Source organism: Stegostoma tigrinum, chromosome 1 (genome assembly GCF_030684315.1).
Source record: "Stegostoma tigrinum isolate sSteTig4 chromosome 1, sSteTig4.hap1, whole genome shotgun sequence".
NCBI lineage: Eukaryota > Metazoa > Chordata > Chondrichthyes > Orectolobiformes > Stegostomatidae > Stegostoma > Stegostoma tigrinum.
The window spans coordinates 97,684,292-97,708,585 of NC_081354.1; the positions used below are offsets into that span (position 1 = coordinate 97,684,292).

General features: G+C 40.9%; 1 protein-coding gene across 3 annotated transcripts in view; it reads left to right on the plus strand.

The window, feature by feature from the left end:
- Window positions 1-24,294, plus strand: part of fam114a1 (family with sequence similarity 114 member A1) — a 51,167-nt gene that overhangs the window by 20,608 nt on the left and 6,265 nt on the right. For 2 of the 3 annotated variants that reach the window (XM_048527344.2, XM_048527333.1), the window contains exons 8-13: window positions 2,403-2,529; window positions 5,368-5,450; window positions 9,606-9,758; window positions 10,973-11,112; window positions 22,928-23,000; window positions 23,652-23,705. In XM_048527344.2, coding sequence (XP_048383301.1) covers window positions 2,403-2,529; window positions 5,368-5,450; window positions 9,606-9,758; window positions 10,973-11,112; window positions 22,928-23,000; window positions 23,652-23,705 — 630 coding nt within the window. Of the gene's footprint in view, window positions 1-2,402; window positions 2,530-5,367; window positions 5,451-9,605; window positions 9,759-10,972; window positions 11,113-22,905; window positions 23,001-23,651; window positions 23,706-24,294 lie in introns of all 3 variants that reach the window. The other variant, XM_048527355.2, reaches the window with a different exon arrangement.

The following is a 24,294-nucleotide window of genomic DNA, read 5'->3' on the forward strand; positions in this document are numbered from 1 at the left end:
CTATGTGGAAATTTGGGCTTTCCTAGGGCTGCTCAACTCCTGACATCATTACAATCTTGTTTCAAACATGAACAAAGAGCTGAATTTCAAAGATGGCACAACAGTGACTGCCTTTGACATCAAGGTCACATTTGACTGAGTCTGGCATCAAGAAGCTGAGCAGGGTTGATTGGAATCAGGAAAAACTGTCCATTTGTTGAAGTCATACCTAACCCAAGGCATGTTCGTTGCAGTTTTGGAGGTTAAACATCTTAGCTCCAGAAACATTATTACAAGAGTTCTTCATAGCAGCCTTCATTTTTTCCTCCACCATAAAGTCAGAAGTGAATATGATGATTGCACAATATACAGCATCATTTGGGACTCCTCAGGTACTGAAGTAGTTCATGACAAATGCAGGAAGATCTGGGTAATATCCATTTTTGGGCTGACAAGTAGCAAGTGACATCCACACTAAACCAGTGCCAGGCAATGTCCATCTCCAACAAGAGAGAATCAGCCCTTCATCCCTTAATATTCAATGACACTGGCATCACTGAATCCCTCACTATTAACATCCTAAGCCTTATGCTTGACCAGAAACGTAACTGAACTAGCCATATGAGTTGGAACCTAGGAATCCTGCAGCAAGTAATTCATCTCGTGATATCTGAAAGCCTTTCCACTTCGCACAAGACACAGGTCAGTACTTCGATGGTGCAGCTCAGACAACATTCAAGAAGCTTAGAACATGAAATATAGGAGCAGAATTAGGCCATTAGGCCCATTGAGATGGCGTTGCCATTCATGGCTGATATATTTTTCAATTTCATTCACCCTGCCTTCTCCCCATAACCCATGATCGCCTTACTAATCAAGAACCTATCCATCTCTGCCTTTGAGGCACTCAGTGACTTGGCCTCCACAGTCGTTTGTGACAATAAGTTGCACAGATTTACCACCCTTTGACTAAAGAAATTCCTCTTCATCTCAGTTCTAAGGGATCGCCCTTTACTCTGAACCTGTGCCCTCGAATCCTAATCTCCCCTACTACTGGAAGCATCTTGCCTGACTGCTAACTGTACCTGCATGTTAACCTTAAGAGAATTCTGAACTAAGACTTCTAAGTCCCTTTGCGTTTCAGATTTCTGAAATGCATTCTCCATTTAGAAAATAGTCTGTACCTCTATTCCTTCTACCAAAGTGCATAATCTCACTTTCCCACATTTTATTCCATTTGCTATTTCTTTTCCCTGTCTCCTGGCCTGTCCAAAGCCTTTTGCAGCCTCCCTGTTTTCTCAACACTACCCCTGTCTCTCCAACTATCTTTGGGTCATCTGTAAACTTGTCAACAATACCCTTAGTTCCTTCATCCAGAACGTTAATGTATATGTGAATAGTTGTGATCCCAACATTAACCCCTGCAGAACTCCACTGGTCACCGCTACCATCCTGAAAAAGACCCCTTTATCCCCTTTCTTTGCCTTCTGCCTGTCAGCCAATCCTCTATCTATACCAGTACCTATCCCGTAACACCATGGTTATTATCTTGTTAATTAGTCTCCTGTGCAGCACCTTTTTAAAGGCCTTCTGGCAGTTTGACACTATTTAGGACAAATCAGCCTATTTGAATGGCACCCTATCCACAGACAGTCACTCACTCCACCCTCACTCATAGCAGTGTGTACCATTTATGAGATGTACATCAGAACTTCACCAAGACTCCTTTGACAACATCTTCCAAACCAAAACCACTACCGCGTAGAAGAATAAGGACAGCAGATATATGGAAGCACCATCGCCGACAAGTTCCCCTCCAAGCCACTCACCATCCTAACTTGCAAGTGTATTGCTATTGCTTAAGTATCATTGGGTCAAAATCCTGTCAAATGGTGTTACATTAAATGGACTGCAGCGGCTCAAGAAGGCAGCTCACTACCACCTTCCCAAACTCAGCTAAGAATGGGCCATAAATTCTGGCCCAGTCAGTGATATCTGTATTCCATGAATGCAGCTGCAGGGAGTCACCCCCTGCACTTAACTCTGAGACCTATCCCATCCACTGGCAACCCACTCCATGCAACTTCCATCCTGCTTTCATTTGCCTTCTCCAGGGATCCCACAATGATTTCCAATGACGGCCCAAATTAATTACCAGGTGTATCCACCACTCCTGGTGAACTACCAGTAATGGAAGGCAGGTGCCCTTTGACTGGAGGAAGTGTAGCAATTAGATGTCAGCCATGAAGCAAAGAGTCCCATTATAGAGTTCCCACTACCAAATAGGAGTTTAAATCCCCGCACACTAATAGAGTGCTGTCAGTGGGCATGCTGCCAGTTTTGGAGGTGTATGTCAGACCCATTCCCACTGCTCTCAACTAAATTCCACTGAATATCCTTAAGGTTCTTTGTGGTTTTTCCAGGTTCAGTCGGTTTTGATGTCTCTCACGGGGGAAGAATTGGAGACTGTGAAGAAGGACTTGGTCAGTATTAAAGAGGTTTTCTTACTCAAAGAAATAAATACAGAGGAAGAACAAGAGGAGGAAAAAGGTATCCAAACGTGATATGAGTGTCTTTCTGCCCAGTTTTTCAAAAAGATTATGTGAAGAATAGGCATTTGAAAATACAGAAATCGCAATTGCAATGTAACTGCAACTGAAGGATCTTAGTTTTGTTTTCTTAGAGAAATATAGTCTTCAGGCTAATTAGTTTAGGAGTCCTGGATTCATTGAGCTATATTTATCCAGATTGTAGGCATTGTGCCCCTGCATATAATTTGAGTTCAATTCAGTTCTGTCAGATAAGACATGAATATAGCTGTTTGTTAAAGTCCACGTTGTGTTATTTATGATAGACTTCAAAATCAACAAAGCAGCAATTTTCCATATGAGCTTCCTTTTGCCATGCTGTTACCTTGCCTAAAAGCAGAACAGATCGAGTACAATGAAGCTATCTCCATAGAGGATGATTCTGATTGTTCAAATCCTACATATAAAGAGATAAGAGTGGGCCACTTAACCTTGGATCTGGTTTCCCCATTCATGATGATGGTGATTCGTCTGCAGTCCAACTGCTTATATCTGCTTTTGCCCCATATGCCTTAATACTTCTGGATAACAAAATTCTTACCACCTCAGATTTAAAGTTAATAATTGATATTGCTTAAATTGCCATTGATTAGAATCCCAAACTTCCAACACCCTTTGTACATCAGAGCCTATACTTTTTTCACTCCTGAAATGTCTGGCTGTAATTTTTAAACTATGTCCCCTGGTTCTAGAATTTACAACTAGCAGACATAGGCCTGAATTTTTGATCCTGTCTTTGGAGTGTGAAATCTGGTGATGGCTGGCTCTGCAAACACAACCCAAGAAAGCAGGTGAGATGGGAATTGGACCTCCATCCCCAGAAAGAGTTCAGAAGCAGCTGCATGACAGCTGGTTGTAGAGGCAGGCTACGGATAAAGCCTACTTAGTACTCCACAATAATGAATAAAACAAAAACCTGCCCTCAATGCTCACATCACCCACATCCCAATGCATTCCTCATCCATGTCAACTTATACCCAATACTAACCCTTTGTACCTTCCATGCCAACCTCTGCCCCTCCATCCACTCCCCATATTGTCATACCCTCCATGTCATTGTGTGCTCCTTTACCCAGCCCATATTATCTTCTGTAACCCATGGACCAACTCGGTTCCAACTTATCCCCCTATGCTTTGCCCTTATAATCTCCATGCCAACTACCTGGAATCCACTGTGGTCAGACTAAACACCCACACTGAGATGAAATAAAGTTCACAAATGTCTACTGATATGAAATGGTTGAAAGACAGGAAAGCTGAAGTGGAGTATCATAATGGGAATAACAGCAAAATGGACTATGTTTTAAATGGTTAAAAAATTGCAGCACGCTGCTCTACAATGGGGCTTGGGTGTCCTTATGCATGAGTCGCTGAAGGTGGGATTACAGGTGCAGCAGGTGATTAAAAAGGCAAATGGAATTTTGTCTACCATTGCTAGACGGATGGAGTTTAAAAACGGAGCCTGTGCTGCAGCTGTACAGGGTCGTGGTGAGGCTACAGCTGGAGTGCTTTGTGCAGTTTTGGTCTCCTTACTTGAGAAGAGATATACTAGCATTGGAGGGGGTACAGAGGAGATTCAGTTGGTTGATTCCAGAGTTGAGAGAGTTGACTTTTGAAGAGAGACTGAGTAGACTGGGATTATACTCATTGTAATTCAGAAGAATGAGTGGAGATCTTATAGAAATATATAAGGTTATGAAAGGAATAGATAAAGTGGAGGCAGGGAGGTTGTTTCCGCTAGTAGGTGAAGCTAGGACTGGAGGGCATAGCCTCAAAATAAAGGGTAACAGATTTAGGACTGAGGTCAGGAGGAACTTCTTCACCCAAAGGATTGTGAATCTGTGGAATTCCCTGCCCAGTGAAGTGGTTGAAGGTACCTCACTGAATGTTTTTAAGGCAAGACTAGATTAAATTTTTGAACAGTAAAGGAATATGGTGAGCGGGTGGGTAAGTGGAGCTGAGTCTCAAAGATCAGCCATGATCTTATTAAGTGGCAGGACAGGCTCAAGGGGCCAGATGGCCTCCTCCTGCTTCTAGTTCCTATGTTCCTCTAATCAACTTGAAGGGTTGAATGGCCTACTTGTGCTGCTTGGAGAGTGAAAAATATCAATGTCACTACTGGATGGTGCAACTTTTCATCCATTTTAGGAACGTAAAGAGCTGTTCTAATGCACAGTTATAATGAGAAGCATGTTACATGATCTATGCCAGTTGAGAAATAATGTATTATTGGAAGAGCCAAAACTATATTTTCCTATTTCTTAACAAAATGTTTAAGCCTAACTTAAACAGAATGTACCGTTTGTCTTTAAACTTGCCAGAACTGAAATCTCCTATTGCACACATCCAAATATCTCTAATCAACAGAGATAGTAGGAACTGATGATGCTGGAGAACCTGAGATAACAAGGTGTAGAGCTGGATGAACAAAGCAGGCCAAGCAGCTTCAAGATGCTGCGTGGCCTGCTGTATTCATCCAGCTGTACACCTTGTTATCTCTAATCAACATATGAGATTAACATATTACAGAATTTAGATTTTCCAATTAATTCTACATTCCTCCCAAAAGAAATTCCTCGTGAATGGGAACATGTACGCTGTATTGTACAATCAGATAGAATAATTTACTACTACTTCAAATAAAGATTGGAAGTATGGTTATCTTGCTTGAGTGATGTAGCTCATTGAGGTAACTTAAAAAACTTTAGAAATAAATCACTATCAACTGTTATTTTAGGTATCCTAAAAGTGGTACAAAAGATTGCACTAAAAGAATTAACTGCTATTTTGTTTCTGGCAGGCAATGATAATGAGTTTGTGTACATGCTAACTGAGCTGCTATTTGAGTTACATGTCGCTGCTACTCCAGACAAGCTTAATAAGGCAAGTGGATTTTGTGAATTATTGTTGTACATTTGCCATAAGTTTTGAGGATGCTTCAGAGGGGAGATGGTGTGTGTGGTGGTGAGTGGGAATTGGAGTTGAGGGCGGTGATTGGGGCACTTCTTGATGTAACGTCCCTGCAAGTAAGAGATCACATATTTAAGCCTGTAAATCTTCCTTGAATTATAATGGAAAGCTTTAAATTGCATGGATTGCATGGATTTATTCTCCTAGTACTGTGAATTGACAGATCATTAAGTATCATTTACTTATTTATAAATATTTAGAACCAGTAGCTTCCTCAAAATTCATTTCCTGAGGTTAGCTAAAATGGTGCATTTCTGTGTGAATTCTCGCCGTCTGAAGCACACAAAGTGAGGTGATAGAGGGGAATGCCGTGTATTTTCTCTGACAACAATCTTAAAAAGATCTGTAGCCTTGTGGGAGTAGGTAGAAAGGATTGGGAGTCAGACTGATTCTCTGCAAATCGCATCATGCTGATTTCCTGTTGGACTGCTGTTTGAATCTGCATTAGATAAGAAAAGTAACTTGTCTTTATGAAGTTTATCTTTTGCCCTGTGTTACTATCAAACACAAGCAACATATTTAAACCTCCAATGCAAGCTTTCTCATCTGTTTTAAAAATGTTGGGAGTGTGAATGGTTAGGGTGGAATAGAGAAAAGTCTTATTTTTGCCTGCCCCGCAAGATATGGCACCACGTCTGAGTCCTTTCAGGTAATGGCAGATTGAGCTGTATCTGGACCTGGCTGTTACTAAACCCCATTATACACTGCTAAGTTTGCATCAGTGATCAGCGATTTTGCAGTTAGAATTGCAGTTGTTCAGAGTATACATCTGATATGCCCTCTGACGCTATCACAACCACTTAGGTACATCTTTGGACGTTGGTGGTAAGCTAGCTTGCAAATGTGGCTGTATTACAAAATAGCATAAGGGGTAATGGCTACTTAATTTTTCTGCCATTTTGTTTGACACTACTGTGTTTTCAAATTATAAAGATATTACAACCTTGCAAGTAACAGACAGCAGTTGGAGGTTTTTATTCTGTGATCTGACACCAGTGTGTGTCGCATCCTATGATTGCATCGGCTGATTCTCCCTCCTCCTGTTGGCATAAGTTATCACTACCTTACCTAGTGATGATCATGGTTTAACAGAAGAATGTTAGTATATTTAAATTAGTAACCCATATAAAATGTAACGGTTTTCAGCTAGGGCTTTGATTGTTTTGTGCTGAACTAACTAACTTTTGGAACTGTAATGATAAAGTGCATTTGTATTGAGATGAGGTCTGCAAGGTAACTTGCCTGAAAGAAGGAATTATCATTGCATGTAAGTGCTTGTGGTAGAATGACACTGGATGGGATCCACTACCCTTCTTCATTGGTAAAGCCAACATTTGTTGCCTTTCAAAAGATCATAGTCTGCTACCCTGAATTTCTGTTGCCAGTACAGTGAAGGGGCTCTTGTAATCAAAGCAAAAAGTGCTGGTAGTACTCAGTAGTTCAGGCAGTGCCTGAGGAGAAAGAAACAGGGTTGATGTTTGAGTTCAATGATAACTTGGGAGCACTCAAACTCTAATGAAGGGTTAATTCAGAGTTCCAGACTACTGGCCCTGGTGACAAGAAGCATCATCTTGTGGTTTCTTCTTTTGTTGTCAGCTGTTGTCTTGCGCTAGTCCCACAATAATGTGATTGCTTACCTCCAATGTGGCGCAGCAAGCTATTCTAACATGCCAGAGCACTGAAAGCTCCACCACGACCTCTGGGTCATTATTATGATAATTTTTTGAACAATTACTTCACAAGATGTTCCAAAGCATTTTACTGCCAGAATGCAAATCGATTGATTGCCCATTATCCATTTTTTTAATCATTAGATTGCTGCCTAATAATCAGCAGGAGCATTCTGTAGATCAAACATTCTACGTTCAGTTATAGTGAACTGTCGCAGCTTGTTGTAGTAAAGTTACCTTTGTTGACATAGGTTGACACACTACCACATAGTGTTTACAGTCAACCATTAGAGGATTGTGACTTTTTAAGGCAAAATCAGCTTTGAAAAATAGTTATTTCATGAAGTCAGCCAGCAAACAACCTTAGAAGTCTTTTAATAGAAGAAAAATACTGTGGATTCTGGAAATCTGAAACACAAAATGCAGGGGAAACTCAGTAGATTTAACAGCATCTGTGCAGACAAAAACAGAGTTAATATTTTAAGTGCATTATGACTCTTCTGTGCAACTTATTAACAGCTCAGTTACCCCCATTATTATCCTGCCCATTGCCATAATATAGTTAGCATGGTCAGGCAGGGGTCAGCAGCCAGCTATTTTGAAACATTTTTACTAAGTAAGGCGGGAGCAGCAGTACTATCTTTGGAGAGTGCTGTTTATGTATTGTTTTCCTCCAGAACATAGTAATTGCTTCCTGGCTTCCTTCCATGTGGACATTAAAACCTCCCATTAATGTCTCTCACCAGCCCTTTCCTAAGGTGCTAAAACTCATCCCCTGCTTCATATCTGGGTCTGGGAGTGCATTGACGCCTTCAAGGTGGGACTAATTGCGATTTCATCAGTGCACAATGCTGAGCTCTAGCCAATCAGATTTTTCTCCCTGGGTTGATGGGAAGGCTTGGGCAAGCAGTTCCTATATACCTCCAGAATACCCATAATATTCTGACAACCTTTCAATCAACTTTCAATTTTTCTAACATTGGTATGTGAACACCTAATCTTTAATTCTAGTTTCAATTTCAAATATTAATTTTTTTCTTAGATGTTCTGAGCTACTTCCTTATATAAATTGTAGTGTTGTACTACCTTATATCTGTTCTAACTGGTTTTGAATCTGTATAGAGCCACTGAGTATATTTTCCGTTTTGATTTATGATTATTGAGTTTAATTAACATCGTACTCAATTTTTAAAATGCATTGGGCACCGTTTCAAAAGTAACTGCAAACAATACCTTCTAGAATGAATCATTGTTGCACCAGTGTAATTATATTCTTGAAACTTATGTCATTGAGACATAGGGACTTTTTCCCTATTGATATTCAGATATGGTCTATTGACTTGATTCAGTTTTGAAATGAACCAGTCAATGAATTCAGATGGTGACATTGCTTGCCATTTTATCCCTTTATGTTCTGCAAGGAATACAAGCACTTGGAGCAAATATAAATTAGATAAAAAGTCTCTTAACAACCAGAAATTTTAATAATAGAGTTGCATCCCCTTCTAAATGTATAGAAGTGAAGTAAATGATAAAAAATGTTTTAATTTCATAACATTGAAAGTCACAAAGGCCTGGATTTTCGATGAGTTCAGATAACTCAGCTGTTGAAAAGAATGGCATTCAGATCCTTATTCCAAGACTTCTGAACCCATTCCTAGGCTTTCTGATTTTCACCAGGGTCTTTTTTTAAGAATGCAGACTAATTCAACTCATAAGCTTGCACCTGGTACTCCCAACTTGACTGCATGCACTGCAGTATGAATTATTCTTGCACAATTTTTCATTGATGCAGGACAGGTTGTTATAGAGATGTGGGCCACAGCATATCCTAGGTTTGGTGAATAATAGCCCAAATGAGGGAAGCTTTTGAAAAGGTTAAGTTCAAAACTTGCCTCATGCATCTAAATCTCCCCACTTCTTATGCCAGGTTGTGCCAATTCACTGAATCCCTCATAAACTAAATGTCAAACTCTGGCAATTTCTAAGGCTAATCAAACAATACACTGTATAGAAGCTGTGTATTTTATAACAGTTGAATGTGCATACAGGACATTGTGGACTTTCCTTTATTGACTCCCTCTAACCAAAACAAACTTCTTCTTTTCTACAGTCCAATGAAAGTGACAATTATCTGGGCTGTTTAAAGATTAAATAACTGAAACTGCAATCACAATCACTTGAAACAAGCAGGGGCTCAGGCATTTCAAGAGACCAAATGGATGCGTAGGGTGTCAGCCTAGGGCTAGCCTCATTAGATTTCTTGTTCTATTTTTTAATGTTGTTTGATTATATTACAAGATCAGATATTTAGAATACTTATTAAAGAAGACAGTCATGGAGTGATCTGAAGTATTGAAAGTCATCTGACATCTTCACTTGACAATTATTTTTCCAGGCAAGAAGAAAGGCTTATGATTGGGTTAAAGAGACCAATGCTTTGCTTGCAGAAGAAGATAAAGAAAAGGCTTCAGAAAAACACAATGAGAAAGATTATGAAGAAGAGAAACAAAAATATAAAGCAAGCCAGAAAGAAAAAGTATCTGTAGAGGTAAGAGATAGTAGGAACTGTCAATGCTGGAGTCTGAGATAACAAGGTATGGAGCTGGATGAACACAGCAGGCTAGACAGCATCAGAGGATCAGGAAAGCTGATGTTTTGGGTCCAGACCCAAAACGTCACCTTTCCTACTCCCCTGATACTGCCTGGCCTGCCTAGTCAATCCAGCTCCACACCTTGTTATCTGTAGAGGTAAGGATTTTTTTAAAGTAGTAAAGCAGATACAACAGCTTAAATTAAAAAGATATTCTCGATATTATTGATAGTAATTTTTGTTATTCAAATGTACAAAGCCTTTTTTCAGCTGTAATGTCCAACAGCAATCTAATTCTGCAGAACTCAAAATGTACCATTTAGTTTCAATATAAAAGGCTATATCTTGTATATGGTTTTAAATGAAATACTATACTATGGGTTATTCAGGACAAGTAAGCTTTATGTGAACTCTGAATTTAGAAAATTACATGAAAAAAAATGAATTGATCACTCATTACATATTTTGCTGTGTGCAGAATTTCTAACATAATTTGTTTATTAGTTCAATGGGGTGTGGGTTTTGCAGACTAGGTGAGTATGTATTGTTCATCCCTAATTCCTTAAGGGGCAGTTCAGAGTTAGCCACGCTACTGCGTTTCTGGACTGAAACATACCTGGCTAAACCAGTAAGGATGGCACATTTCCTTTCCTAAAGGACAATAGTGAATCAGTTGGGATTTTACAATTAACAATGATTACATAGTTTCCATTAAGCCAGTCTTTTATTCCAGATTTTTATTGGAGTCAGATTCCACTATCTGCTGTGATAGGACTTGAAGCAATGTCCTCGGTGTGCAGTGTTGGAGGTTCTGGATCATTAATCCAGGAGAAAGCCAACATGCCATTGCTGGTAGAAAAATCAGCCTGCAGCAAGTACCTCTTCAGGCCAATTTGCTCTTCTCACCACCTCCCTCTGCAAATCCACAAAATGCGAAATTGTGCCCTCCCTTCTTAAGATCACGGGCTATACGTACAAGGGAAATTAAGGACTAGCCATAAACATTAGTGAGCCAGCAATGTCCACGTCCCACAAATGAAAAAAAAATGTTTTACCAGATGATGATGGATGGCTGGCAACTGCAGTGAGCTATTCAAGCAAGGAGAATGGAGTAAAAATTATAGAAAGAAATATTTATTTGTAAAGAACATTTATCTGTGATTTCAATGCAGGATGTTTTGATGTTATCAATTGAGAGTCTGGCTGAGATAACAGCACGCTGCATTGAGCAACTCCATAAAGTAGCTGAGTTAATCCTCCATGGACAGGATGTGGAGAAGCCAGCATTGGATCAGTCTAAAATCCTCACTAAGTAAGACCTTAAACTATATTGATGTTCATTTTGGATCATTTTATTTGATTTATTCAAAAATATGTATTCTATATGCCATGATTAGAAAATGTGACAAGAACAGCAGGCAGTATTATTTTATGAAACGATCAGAGCTCTGATGAAGAGTCATCTAGACTTGAAAAGTTAGCTTGCTGTCTCTCCATGGATGGTCTGTTGCGATCTCCAGCATTCGTTGATTTCAGTAGTTTCCAGCATTTGCAGCAATTTGCTCCAATATTGTCTTATGGTTCCTTCTTGTTAAAATTAGGAAATAAAAGAAAACATCCTGAGGTGCTAAAATAACAGATCTATGCTCCGGTACTACAGCAGAATTCTAGCAATGGCAATTTTGGGTGGGTGATAGAATTTGCTGCCAATATTTCCTTTAAATTTGTAACATTTCGTCTTGTAATGACATCATGCCCCCACTTTGTGGACAACCTAAAGAAATCTGCATAAAGCATATCCCAGGTTTCAGTTTCTTTTCAACTGACAGCAGAAATATTTTTCAAATGTTCAAATTATCTTCATTATACATGGACTAAAACTATTCAGATCTGCCTGTGAAGACAGCTATTATTTTTGTTCACATGTTGTGATGATACAATGTGAGTCAGAGAGTAATTCAGCGTAGAAACAAAGCCTTTGACCCATCATGTCTAAGCCAAACAACAAACACCAAACTCCACTAATCCCATTTGACTGTATTTGGTCTGTAACCTACAATGCTCCAGCATTTTAAGATGACCCCTCAATGTTTTGAGAGTACCTGCCTCTACCACCCTCTCAGGTAGAATGTTTTATATATCTATCACTGTTTGGGTGGTTAAATAATTCTCGGATCTCTTCTAAACCATGTATTCCTCACCTTAAACTTATGTCGTCTGGTCTTAAGCACGTTTAAAATTGGAAGACATTATCACAAGCTACTGTTTATGCCTATCGTAATTTTGTATACCTGAATCAGATACCCCGGTCTGACTGTTCCAGGGAAAACAACCCAGCCTATCCAGTCTCTCCTCCTAACTAAGAATTTTCATCCCAGGCAACATCTTGATGAATCTCCTGTGCACTTTCCCTGGTGCAGTGAGGCATTTTGATAATGTGGTGACCAGAACTGCACATAGTATTCTCTTCGTGGCCTAAATAATGTTTTGTAAAGTTATAACAAGACTGCCTCGCCTCCATGTTCTGCATCCTGGCTAATGATTGCAAGCAGCCCGTACACCTTCCTCACCGCTCTGTCAACATTGACACCTTCAGGGATCTGTGGACTTGTTCACCAAGGTCCCATAGTTGCTCAGTATTCTGTAGGATCTACCACTCACTGTGTTTATCCTTCCCTTATCAGACCTGCCAAAACACATCACCTCTCATTTGTCAGGATGAAATTCCACCTGCTGTTGCTCCGTTGAGTTTACCAGCTGATCAATATCAGACTGTAGCCTGAGACCATCCACATCACCGTTGACAACACACTAATTCTCATGTCATCTGCAGCTTACTAAATAAACCTTCCATATTGACATTCAAGCTGTTAATATCCAGAATAAACAGCAAGGGTCCCAACTGTGATCACTGTGGTACACTGCTGGTCACAGACTTCCAATTACAAAAACAACTCTTCATTATTTCTAAGTCACTCTTTGATCCAGTTTGCCAACTTGCCTTGGATGCCATAAGATCGTCCTGTTGGACCAGCCTTCCATGTGGGACCTTGTCAGAGTCATTATTGAAGTCTATGTCTACCACATCAACTGCACGACCTTCATCAACATATTTAGTCAACTTTACAAAAAAAAATCATTTAACTTAGACAGACAGACTCTCCCTCTAACAAATCCATGCTGACTATCCCTGATCAATCTCTTGCCTTTCCTGTCCATCAGAAATTTTTCCAATAATTTCCCTACCACTGACATCATACTAACTGATTTGTAATTATCTGGCCTGTCCCTGCTGCCCTGCTTAAACAAGGGAATCACATTAGCTATTCTCCAGTCATCTGGAATTTCACCTGTGGCCTGCAAAGTATTAAATAAATCTGCCAGCACCCCAGCAATCTTCTCCCTTGCCACCCATTGCAGCTTGGGATGCATCTCATCAGACCCTAGGGATTTACATACCTGTATGCCTGCCAAAACATCTAATACCTCCTCGGTATTAATCTTAACATGTTCTAGAATCCCAACATCCCAACTGATATCCTTTGGTGCAACGTTTTCTCCATTGTGGATAAAGATGAAAAGTATTCATTTAAGACTTCATCTGTGTCCACTGGCTCCATGCACAGGTTGCCCCTTTGAACATAGAACATTACAGCACAGTACAGGCCCTTTGGCCCTTGATGTTGTGGCGACCTGTCATACCGATCTTAAGCCCATCTAACCTACACTATTCCATGTACGTCCTTATGCTCGTCCAATGACGACTTAAATGTACCTAAAGTTGGCGAATCTACTACCTTTGGTTTCTTTTAGGTCCGATTCTTCCCATGCTAATCTTATTAATAATAATATACTTATAAATAGACTTGGGATTTTCCTTAATCCTATTTGCCAAAGATATTTCATGGCCCCTCTTTACCCTTCAAATTTCCTGTTTAAGTAATCACCTATACTATCAATGCTTTTGCAATACTGTGTAATTCTGGTCATACGGCTATAGGACGGATATTGTAAAATTGGAGAAGGTCCAGAAAGAATTTACTGGGATATTGATAGGACTTGAGGGTTTGAGTTATAAGGTGAGGTTGACTAGGTTGGGACTTGTTTCACTGGAGCATAGGATGTTGAAGGCTGATGTTATAGAGCTTTATAAAATCATGAGGGGCATAGATAAGGTAAATAGCAAAGTTCTTTTCCGTCAGGTGAGAGAGTTCAAAACTAGGGGGCATGTTTTTAAGGTGAGAGGAGAAAAGTTTAAAATTGACCTGGGGAGCAATGTTTTCACACACAGGTTGGTTCATATATGGAATGAACTGTCAGAGAAACTGGTAGATGCAGGTACAGTTACAACATTTAAAGGACATTTGGACAGATAAATGAATAGGAAAGGTTTAGAGGGGTGTGGACCAATTACAGGCAAGTGGGACTAGTTTAGTCTGGGAAACTTGGTTTGCATGGATGAGTTGGACCAAAAGGTTTGTTTCAGTATGACTCTGACTTTTGAAGGACCACTCCTGTGTTTAACATGTTGTACCTGACAATACTTATTTTTTATTTTTCTTTTTCTTTATTATATTGAGAATATCCCTTGGCATCCAGGGTTCCCTGGACTTGCTGCCCTTGCCCTTCACTCTTAGAGGAAAACACTGAATTCTCACGATAATACTTTTAAAAGGTTCCCACTTTCCAAATGTAGACTTAGATCCACGTAGCTGCTCCCAGTCTATATTTGCCAGATCTTGTATAATGATATTGAAATAGGCCTTCCCTCAATTTATCTCTAATTTCTGCACTATCCTTTTCCCTAACTTTGAAACTTTGAGCTATGGTCACTATCCCCAAAGTGCTCACCCACTGAAACTTCAACCACTTGATCAGTTTCCCTAGGATTAGGTCTAGCACTACTCCATCTCTAGTAGGACCATCTACTGGCACAAAAAGCTTTCCTGGATGTGATCTTTCAATTCTTCTGTGAAGAAATGGAGGTTGGATATTAAATGCTCCATGGGTGTGATTTCAGCATGTGGGGAGGATTGTGAATTGGTCAGATAGCCAGCAATCACCTTCCTTCACACCCACCCTCAAATGCAATTCCATTAAAAGAAAAGCAGATGAGTGCCAAGATCATCCACCCACCCATGGTATATATGTAAGTAATTAAACAACCATTCCGCTTTTAATAAGCGCACTTAACCCCAACAACATGCTGTTCATACCAAAATCTAGCTGGTGTGGACAGTCAAACGAGAGCAGTCAGGCTATTTCTAAACACCAACATGAAAATTTCTTACAAGGACCGGAACGAAGGGTGTGATGGGGGAGACGTTATTTGGGAGGTGCCTTGTGTTAGCTGACGCAACTTCCAAGATTGTGTTGGATGGATAGCTCAAATGGTTAGAGTGTGGCACTAATAATGCAAAGGTCACGGTTTCAATCCGTGATGACCAAGTCTGCAGGCTACTAACTGAGAATTTACTTTTTACTTGGAGGGCCAAAGGGTCTGTTACTGTGCTGTATTGCTGTTTGTAAGATACCAACTTCATTTACCAGGCAAAACGTATCACCACTACCCCTTCCTTGCAATCTAGCATCCCTCCATCATGAAACCTGTGACGTAGAGTCATGTACAGCATGGAAACGGACCCTTTGGTCCAACTCATCCAACCAGATGTCCCATATAAATCAAATCCTATTTTCCTGCATTTGGCGCATATTCCTCTGATCCCTTCCTATTCATATACCCTTTCAGATGCCTTTTAATGGTTGTAATTTTAACAGCCTCCACCACTTCCTCATTCCAGACATGCAACACTCTCTGCGTGAAAAAGTTGCCCCTTAAATCCCTTTTAAATCTTTCCCTTCTCACCTTAAACCTATGCCATCTAGTTTTGGACTCCACATTCCCCACCCCCAGTTCAGGGAAAAGACCTTGCCCATTTACCCTATCCGTGCCTCTCGTGATTTTATAAACCTCTATAAGGTCACCCCTCAGCCTCCGATGCTCCAGGGGAAATAGCTCCAGCCTATTCAGCCTCTCCCTATGGTTCAAACCCTCCAACATCCCTTGTAAATTTTTTCTGAACCCTTTCAAGTTTCACAACATCCTTTCTCTATCAGAGAGACCAGAATTGCATGCAGTATTCCAAAAGTGACCTAACTAATGTCCTGTACAGCTGCAACATGACCTCCCAACTCCTGTACTCAATGCGCTGGCCCATAAAGGCAAGCATACCAAATGCCTTCTTCACTGTCCTGCCTACCTAGGTCTCCACTTCCAAGGAACTATGAACCTGCACTCCAAGGTGTCTCTGTTCAGCAGCACTTTCCAGGAACTTACCATGAAATGGTCCTGTCCTGATTTGAATTCCAAAACGTAGCACCTCATATTATCTAAATTGAACTCCATCTACCACTCCTCGCACATTGGCCCATCTGATCAAGATCCTGTTGTACTCCAAGGTAACCTTCAGGAAAAAGAGCTGGAGTTGCTGTAAAAGCTCAGCAGGTCTGCCAGCATCTGTGAAGAAAAATCAGAGTTAACATTTTGGGTCCGGTGACCGTTCCTCAGAACCTGAATCACTAACTCTTATTTTTCTTCACAGGTGTTGCCAGACCTGCTGAACTTTTATAGCAACTTTTGTTCTTGTTTCTGATTTAAAGCATCCACAGTTTTTTTGGTGTTTATCTGACATAATCTTCTTTGCTGTCCACTACACCTCCAATTTTAGAGTCATCTGAAAACTTAACTATACTTGCTATGTTCATATCCAGATCATTTATATAAATTAAGAAAAGCAGTGGACCAAATATCAATCCATGTCACACCACTGTCCACAAACCCCCAGTCTGAAAAGCAACTCTCCATGAAACCCTCTGTCTTCTATGTTCAAGTCAGTTTTGTATCCAAATGGCTACTTCTCCATGAGGAGCCTTTGTCAAACACTTTACTGAAGCCAATATAGATCACATCCACCGCTATCTCCCCATCAATCCTCTTTGTTACTTCTTGAAAGAAACTCAATCAAGTTTGAGAGACATACAGTTTCCTGCGCACAAAGCCAAGTTGACTATCCTGAATCAGTCCTTGCCTTTCCAAATACATGTCAATTCTGGCCGTCAGGATTCCCTCCAAAAATTTACCCACCACTGATGCCAGGCTAAACTGGCTTTTCCTTACCACCTTTCTTAAATAATGGCACCATGTTAGCTAACCTCCAATCTTCTGGCACCTCACCTGTGGCTATGACAAATACAAATATCTCAGCAAGGGGTCCAGCAATCACTCCTTAGCTTCCCACAGAGTCCTAGGGTGTGCACCACATCAGATCCTGGGGAATTTATCCACCTTTATAAGTTTTAAGCTGTCTGGCACCACCACCTCGAAAATATGGACATTTTTCAAAATGTCAACCTTTATTTCCCCACGTTCCATATCTAGCATATTCTTCTCCACAGTAAACATTGATGCAAAATACTCATTTAGTATCTCCCCCATCTCCTGTGATTCCACACATAGGTGGCCATGCTGATCTTTAAAGGGCCCTAATCTCTCCCTAGTTACCCTTTTATCCTTACTGTATTTGTAGAGTGTCTTTGGATTCTCCTTAACCCTATTTGCCAAAGCTATCATATGTCCCCTTTTTGCCCTCCTAATTTCCCTCTTAGGTATACTCCTACTGCTGTTATACTCTTCTAGTGAATCATTCGATTACTGCTTTCTATACCTGACATATGCTTCCTTCTTTTTCTTGACTTAAAACCTCAATTTTTGTAGTCATCTGCACTTACCAGCTTGCCCTTCATCCTAATAGGATCGCACTATTTCTGGACTCTCATTATCTCATTTTTGAAGACTTCCCATTTTCCAGGCCTCCCTTTACCTTCAAACATCCACCCCCAATCAACTTTAGAAAGTTCTTACCTAATACCATCGAAATTGGCCTGCCTCCAATTTAGAACTTTAACTTTTATATTCTGCCCATCCTTTTCCAACACTATTTTAAAATTAATAGAATTATGGTCACTCGCAGTGCTCCCCACAACTGACACCACAGTTACCTGCTCTGCCTTTTATTTCCTAAGATTAGGTCACGTTTCACACCTTTTCTAGTAGGTACTGCCACATACTCAATCAGACTACTTACTTGTACACACTTAGCAAATGTCTCTGCATCCAAGTCCTTAACAATACGGCAGCCCTAGTCTATGTTTGGAAAGTTAAAGTCCCCTACTATAACCACCATATTATTCTTGCAGATTTGTTTCTCCATTTCCTGCAGACTGCGGGTCTATAGTACAATCCCCATATGGTGATCATCCCTTTCTTATTTCTCAGTTCCATCCAAATAGCTTCCCTGGGCATATTCCCAGGAATGTCTTCCCTAAGTATAGCTGTAATGTTATCCCTAATCAAAAATGCCACTCCACCTCATCTTTTGCCCCCCCTTTCTGTCCTTCCTATAACATCTATACCCTAGAACATTAAGCTGCCAATCTTGTCCATCCCAGAGCCACATCTCAGTAATTGCTATGATATCCCATCTCCATGTTCCCAACCGTGCCCTGAGTTCATCTATCTTGCCTGTTAGGCCTGTTGCATTGAAATAAATGCAATTCAATTTATTAGTTCTACCACGTTCTCTGTTTTGTTCCTGCCTTGACTGTTTCACTTCCTCCTTATCCCAACTGTACCTGTCTCAGTCTGATTTCTTTCCTCACTATATCCTTGGGTCCCAATCCACCCCCTTTCTAGTTCAAATCCTCCCAAGCAGCGCTAGCAGATCGCCCTGTCTGTATATTAGTCCCCTTCCAATTCAGGTGCTATCCATCCTTCTTATACAGGTCACTTTTACCCCAGAAATGATTCCAATAATCCAAAAACATGACTGCTTGTCCCTGCATCAGCTCCTTAGCCACACAGTCATCTGCTGTATCCTGCTACTCCTAGCCTCACTAGCTCATGGCGGCAGGAATAATCCAGATATTAATACCCTTGAGGACTTCCTTTTTAATTCTACCTAACTTCCTCTATTCTCCCCTCAGAATCTCATCCCTTTCTCTTCTTATGTCGTTAGTTCCAATGTGTAAAATGACCACCTGCTGTTCCCTCTTCCTTTTGAGAATATTCTGCACCCTCTCTGAGATATCATAGAACATAGAACATTACAGCACAGTACAGGGCCTTCGGCCCTCGATGTTGTGCCGACCTGTCATACCAATCTGAAGCCCATCTAACCTACACTATTCCATGTACGTCCATATGCTTATCCAATGACGACTTAAATGTACCTAAAGTTGGCAAATCTACTACCGTTGCAGGCAAAGCGTTCCATTCCCTTACTATTCTCTGAGTAAAGAAACTACCTCTGACATCTGTCCTATATCTTTCACCCCTCGATTTAAAGCTAGGCCCCCTCGTGCTCACCGTCACCATCCTAGGAAAAAGGCTCTCCCTATCTAACCCTCTGATTATTTTATATGTTTCAATTAAGTCACCTCTCAACCTTCTTCCCTCTAATGAAAACAGCCTCAAGTCCCTCAGCCTTTCCTCGTAAGACCTTCCCTCCATACCAGGCAACAGCCTAGTAAATCTCCTCTGCACCCTTTCCAAAGCTTCCACATCCTTCTTATAATGCGGTGACCAGAACTGTACACAATACTCCAAGTGCAGCCACACCAGAATTTTGTGCAGCTGCAGCATAACCTCATGGTTCCGGAACTCAATCCCTCTATTAATAAAAGCTAAAACACTGTATGCCTTCTTAACAACCCTGTCAACCTGCGTGGCAACTTTCAAGGATGTGTGTACATGGACACCGAGATCTCTCTGCTCCTCTACACTACCAAGAATCTTACCATTAGCCCAGTACTTTGCATTCCGGTTACTCCTACCAAAGTGCATCACCTCACACTTGTCTGCATTAAACTCCATTTGCCACCTCTCAGCCCAGCTCTGCAGCTTGTCTATGTCTCTCTGCAACCTACAGCATCCTTCGTCACTGTCCACAACTCCACCAACCTTGGTGTCGTCTGCAAATTTACTAACCCATCCTTCTACACCCTCATCCAGGTCGTTTATAAAAATGTCAAACAGCAGTGGACCCAACACCAACCCTTGCAGTACACCACTAGTAACTGGTCTCCAGGATGAACATTTCCCATCAACCACCACCCCCTGTCTTTCAGCAAGCCAATTTCTGATCCAAACTGCTATATCTCCCACAATCCCATTCCTCCGCATTTTGTACAATAGCCTACTGTGGGCAACCTTATCGAACGCCTTGCTGATCCTGGCACCAATGAGGCAACACATCATTCTGATTTCTTGCTGCCAGCCACAGAATCATTTGTCTGTGCTGCTGACTAGAGAGTCCCTTATCACAATCAATTGCTTGAAACCTGACGTACCTCTCATTACATTGGAGCCAGTCTTGGTACCAGAAACCTGGCTGTCAGTGCTACATTCCCCTGAGAATCCATCACCCCCTATGTTTTTCAAAACAGCATACTTGCTGGAGATGGGAATAGCAACAGGAGGCTCCTGCACAGCCTTCCTCCCTCCTACATTTCATATAATCCCTACAGTGTGGAAACAGACCCTTCACACTGACCCTCGGAGCATCCCACCCAGACCCATCCCCCTATAACCTACCTTATCTACACATCCCTGAACTCTATGGGCAATTTAGCATGGTCAGTCTGCCTAACTTAACTTGGGATTGTGGGAGGAAACTGGAGCACCCAGAGGAAACCCACGCAGACACCGGGAAAATGTGCAAACTCCACACAGACAGTCACCCGTGGGTAGAATTGAACGTGGGTGCCTGGCGCTGTGAGGCTGCAGTGCTAACCACTGAGCCACTGTGCCACTCCTGGATGTAACGCATCTACCTGACTGAATCTTCGGTTTATCTCCCTTCCTACAACTGCCATCCATCACGCCCCCTAGGTCCGATAAATTCCTCATTGCCTCTAACTCCCGCTCCAACTGATCTAATAGGATTTACAGCCAAATACGCTTCCTACAGACATAATCATCAGTAACATGGAAATTCGCCCTAACCTTCCACGTCTGACAGGAAGAGCACATCACTCCACTAAAGGCCACCTTTGCACCTTAACAATCTACAGACCCAGAAAATAGCACAATCGTACTGCTTTAAAAAACACTGCTCTAGGCTAAATTACTCCTATGTTTTATATTTTTTAACGTTTAATCAAGAGACAGATCTCAATAAAACCATATAATCAAAAAAGAAACCAGTTCTCTCACTATCGTGGATTAATAAAAAAAAGTAAGCACTCCCACACAGGTTACTCCATGGTCAGCAGTGAATTTTGCTGTTTGTTAATTTTTCTTAGAGGACTCCAATGTCCAGAGATAATGAAACAGCAGAACAATCAGCAGTGCAGGTTACTGCTGGGTCACACAGCAGTACAGGTCTATTTCTCCATTTGATTCACGTCCTATGTGGCCTCTGCTTTTGTCCGTCTCCCTCCCTTTTTAAAGTGCTGTTGTTTTGATCTCTTCTTTGCCCAAAGTTCTAAATCTATGCAAAACCTATGACAGTGATTACTGCTCCTAGAATTCAGGAAAATAAATGGAAAAGCCCTAGGGAAAATTGATGAACAGAGAGATCTGGATGTTCAGGTCCATTGTTCCCTGAAGGTGACAATGCAGGTCAATAGGGTGGTCAAGAAGGCATATGGCATGCTTTCCTTCATTGGATGGGGTATTGAGTACAAGGGTTGGCGGGTCATGTTGCAGATGTATAGGACTTTGGTTCGGCCACGTTTGGAGTACTGTGTACAGTTCTGGTTGCCACATTACCAAAAGGATGTGGATGCTTTGGAGAGGGTGCAGAGGAGGTTCATCAGGATGTTGCCTGGTATGGACGTTGCTAGCTATGAAGAGAGGTTGAGTAGATTAGGATTATTTTCATTAGAAAGACGGAGATTGAGGGGGTCCTGATCGAGGTCTACAAAATCATGAGGGATATAGACAGGGTGGATAGCAAGAAGCTTTTTCCCAGAGTGGGGGACTCAATTACTAGGGGTCATGAGTTCAAAGTGAGAGGAGGAAAGTTTAAGGGAGGTATGCATGGAAAACTCTTTACAGAGAGGGTGGTGGGTGCCTGGAACGCGTTGCCAGCTGAGGTGGTAGACGCAGACACGTTAGTGTCTTTTAAGATATATTTGGACTGGTACATGGGTGGGCAGGGAGCAAATGGACACAGACCCTTAGAAAATAGATGACAGGTTAGACAGAGTCTGTTGATCGGCGCAGGCTTGGAGGGCCGAAGGGCCTGTTCTTGTGCTGTAATTTTCTTTGTTCTTTGTTCTTCAATACTGAAAATATCTGAAAAAAAGGAGAAGCCCTTACAGACACAATACTTGCCTGTCCTCCATCTTGGATTACTCAGGATCTCAGTTTCTTGGGGCAGCCAAGTTCCTTTACAGGCTCCTTTCTACAGTACCAGCAACTCCCACTACAGAGCTGTGGCACTGCCAGATAAGATGGAGCTGGCAACCAGCCAGATTATTGAACAACTCCTGAAGATGAGATTTCCTTCCGAGTGAGTGGTAAAAGTCTCACTTAGCCAATTTAGACTGCCTGCAGCGTTGCAATAGGATAGGCTTGCAAGGAGCATGTGGCTTACAGTCAACTTTCCATCTGGACTGTGAGCTGATATTGAGTTATCTGCTCATTTCCCCCTTCTGCAAGTTTCTACCCAAAGTCATTTTTGAAATAACTCCACAGAGGCTAATAACCTGTCACCAAGTCATCCTTCCATTGTACTTGAGACTTGTTCGGCTTCCTCAGAGCTAGTTCTCAGAGTGAACAGAACCTCTGACGTTCCTGTTTACATCTGTCAGCCAGGGCTCCCTGATTAGACTAAATTAACAGCCCCAATCAGGGAACTCATATTCTGAGGTCCACCTGGCTGATCTTGTCACAATCACTACAATTTTCTGTACTTACAGTAGTTCAGCTCTGTTTAACTTTCTTAGAATGGATGTGAAAGTTTTCACGTAACTCTATCACCAAGCCTTTATATACGTTTGATTATTTCCATTTTGTTTTGCAATCGCATTTTCTCACCAGATTTTATGTCCTACTGATCCAGGTTAACTATTGCAATGTGTACGGAAGTGTCCTCCCTTTCTACGAAATTTGCTTCCTGTTTGACTCAAGCAGGGGTAAGTTCTTGTAGTTATTTAGTATCACTTTTACTGCCTTAACTTTAATAACGATACCTGTTTCAAACTTTTATATCAAACTTCAAGGTGCCAATTCTCATTAACAGCGATTTCACAATTCATAAAAAGTTCAATATGGTCTGGGTTGGAGAAGTTATTGAAGCAGTACAGGTTAAAATGTTTCATCAAGTAAGAAAGTACATTGCTGAAAAATATTCCAAACAAAATGTGCAGAGACAATTTTCTCAATGTACCAAATGATTTTCCATAACAGAAACAGAATATAAATACTTTTGAAATTCCTCCCAATTTTAAACAGTTGATTAATTTAACATAAGACATACATAAAACCTTTGTGGACACGTGCTGTTCAGCCATTAGTATACATTACCGCAAAATCTTCTGCTATTTATTCTTTACAGCCCTAGCCACAGACCCCTCCCTTTGTTCCCTCCCCTTCCCCACATATCACTTACTCAAAACCTATTGCTTTTCGAACTTTCCTTAGTTCTGGTGAAAAGTCAGCATCAGCCTAGAATCTTGAATCTGTCTGACCTGGGCATTTCAGTTTTCCAACAGTATCTTTTTTGTAGCCTATGACAGAGTTGGCCTTATTGCATTTGTGAAATGTTCTGTGCATTATTTTTACAGGCTAAAAAGAAAGCAGAGGTTTTAAATCCACAGATAAATACTATATTATTGGAGGTGAGCTTTACACTTATTGAAATAATGCCAAGACAATACTCCACAATATATTTGTTTGCGTTACGTGAAATAACATATCTTACCTACTATTTATATTTGCTTAAACATTAAGATACCTTGTTTAATTTTTAGAATATGGAAAGCTGTTTTTATGTTTGACCAGTATTTTGACTGCAGGCCAATTATGGAAAGTTTGTCTGTTTTCATGCCGTAGAGTTAACAGAATGCGTGCACTCAGGCTAAAAAGCAATGTGAATTCTCTAATATAGCTAGCTATGTGCCTCTTTCCTCTGCATTTGTCCTGTACTCTCTTACATTTTCACTTTTTCAAATATTTATGTATTGTTTTCAAAGCTATTGTGGATTGTTTTCCACAACACATTTTTGTTGCGTTATGGACTTTAAGGTGTTATCAAAAAAGAACAAGTTTAGGTACAGATTAGGTACATTCCCACAAAAACTAAAGGAATGGCATCCAAAGTTGGAGTTTCTAGGATGATGAAATATAAAGAGCCAAATGAAAGCAAAAAAAGGTTTATGCTAGGTGCCAGCTCGTAATTCAGTAGAGAACCATACAGGATTCAGGAAC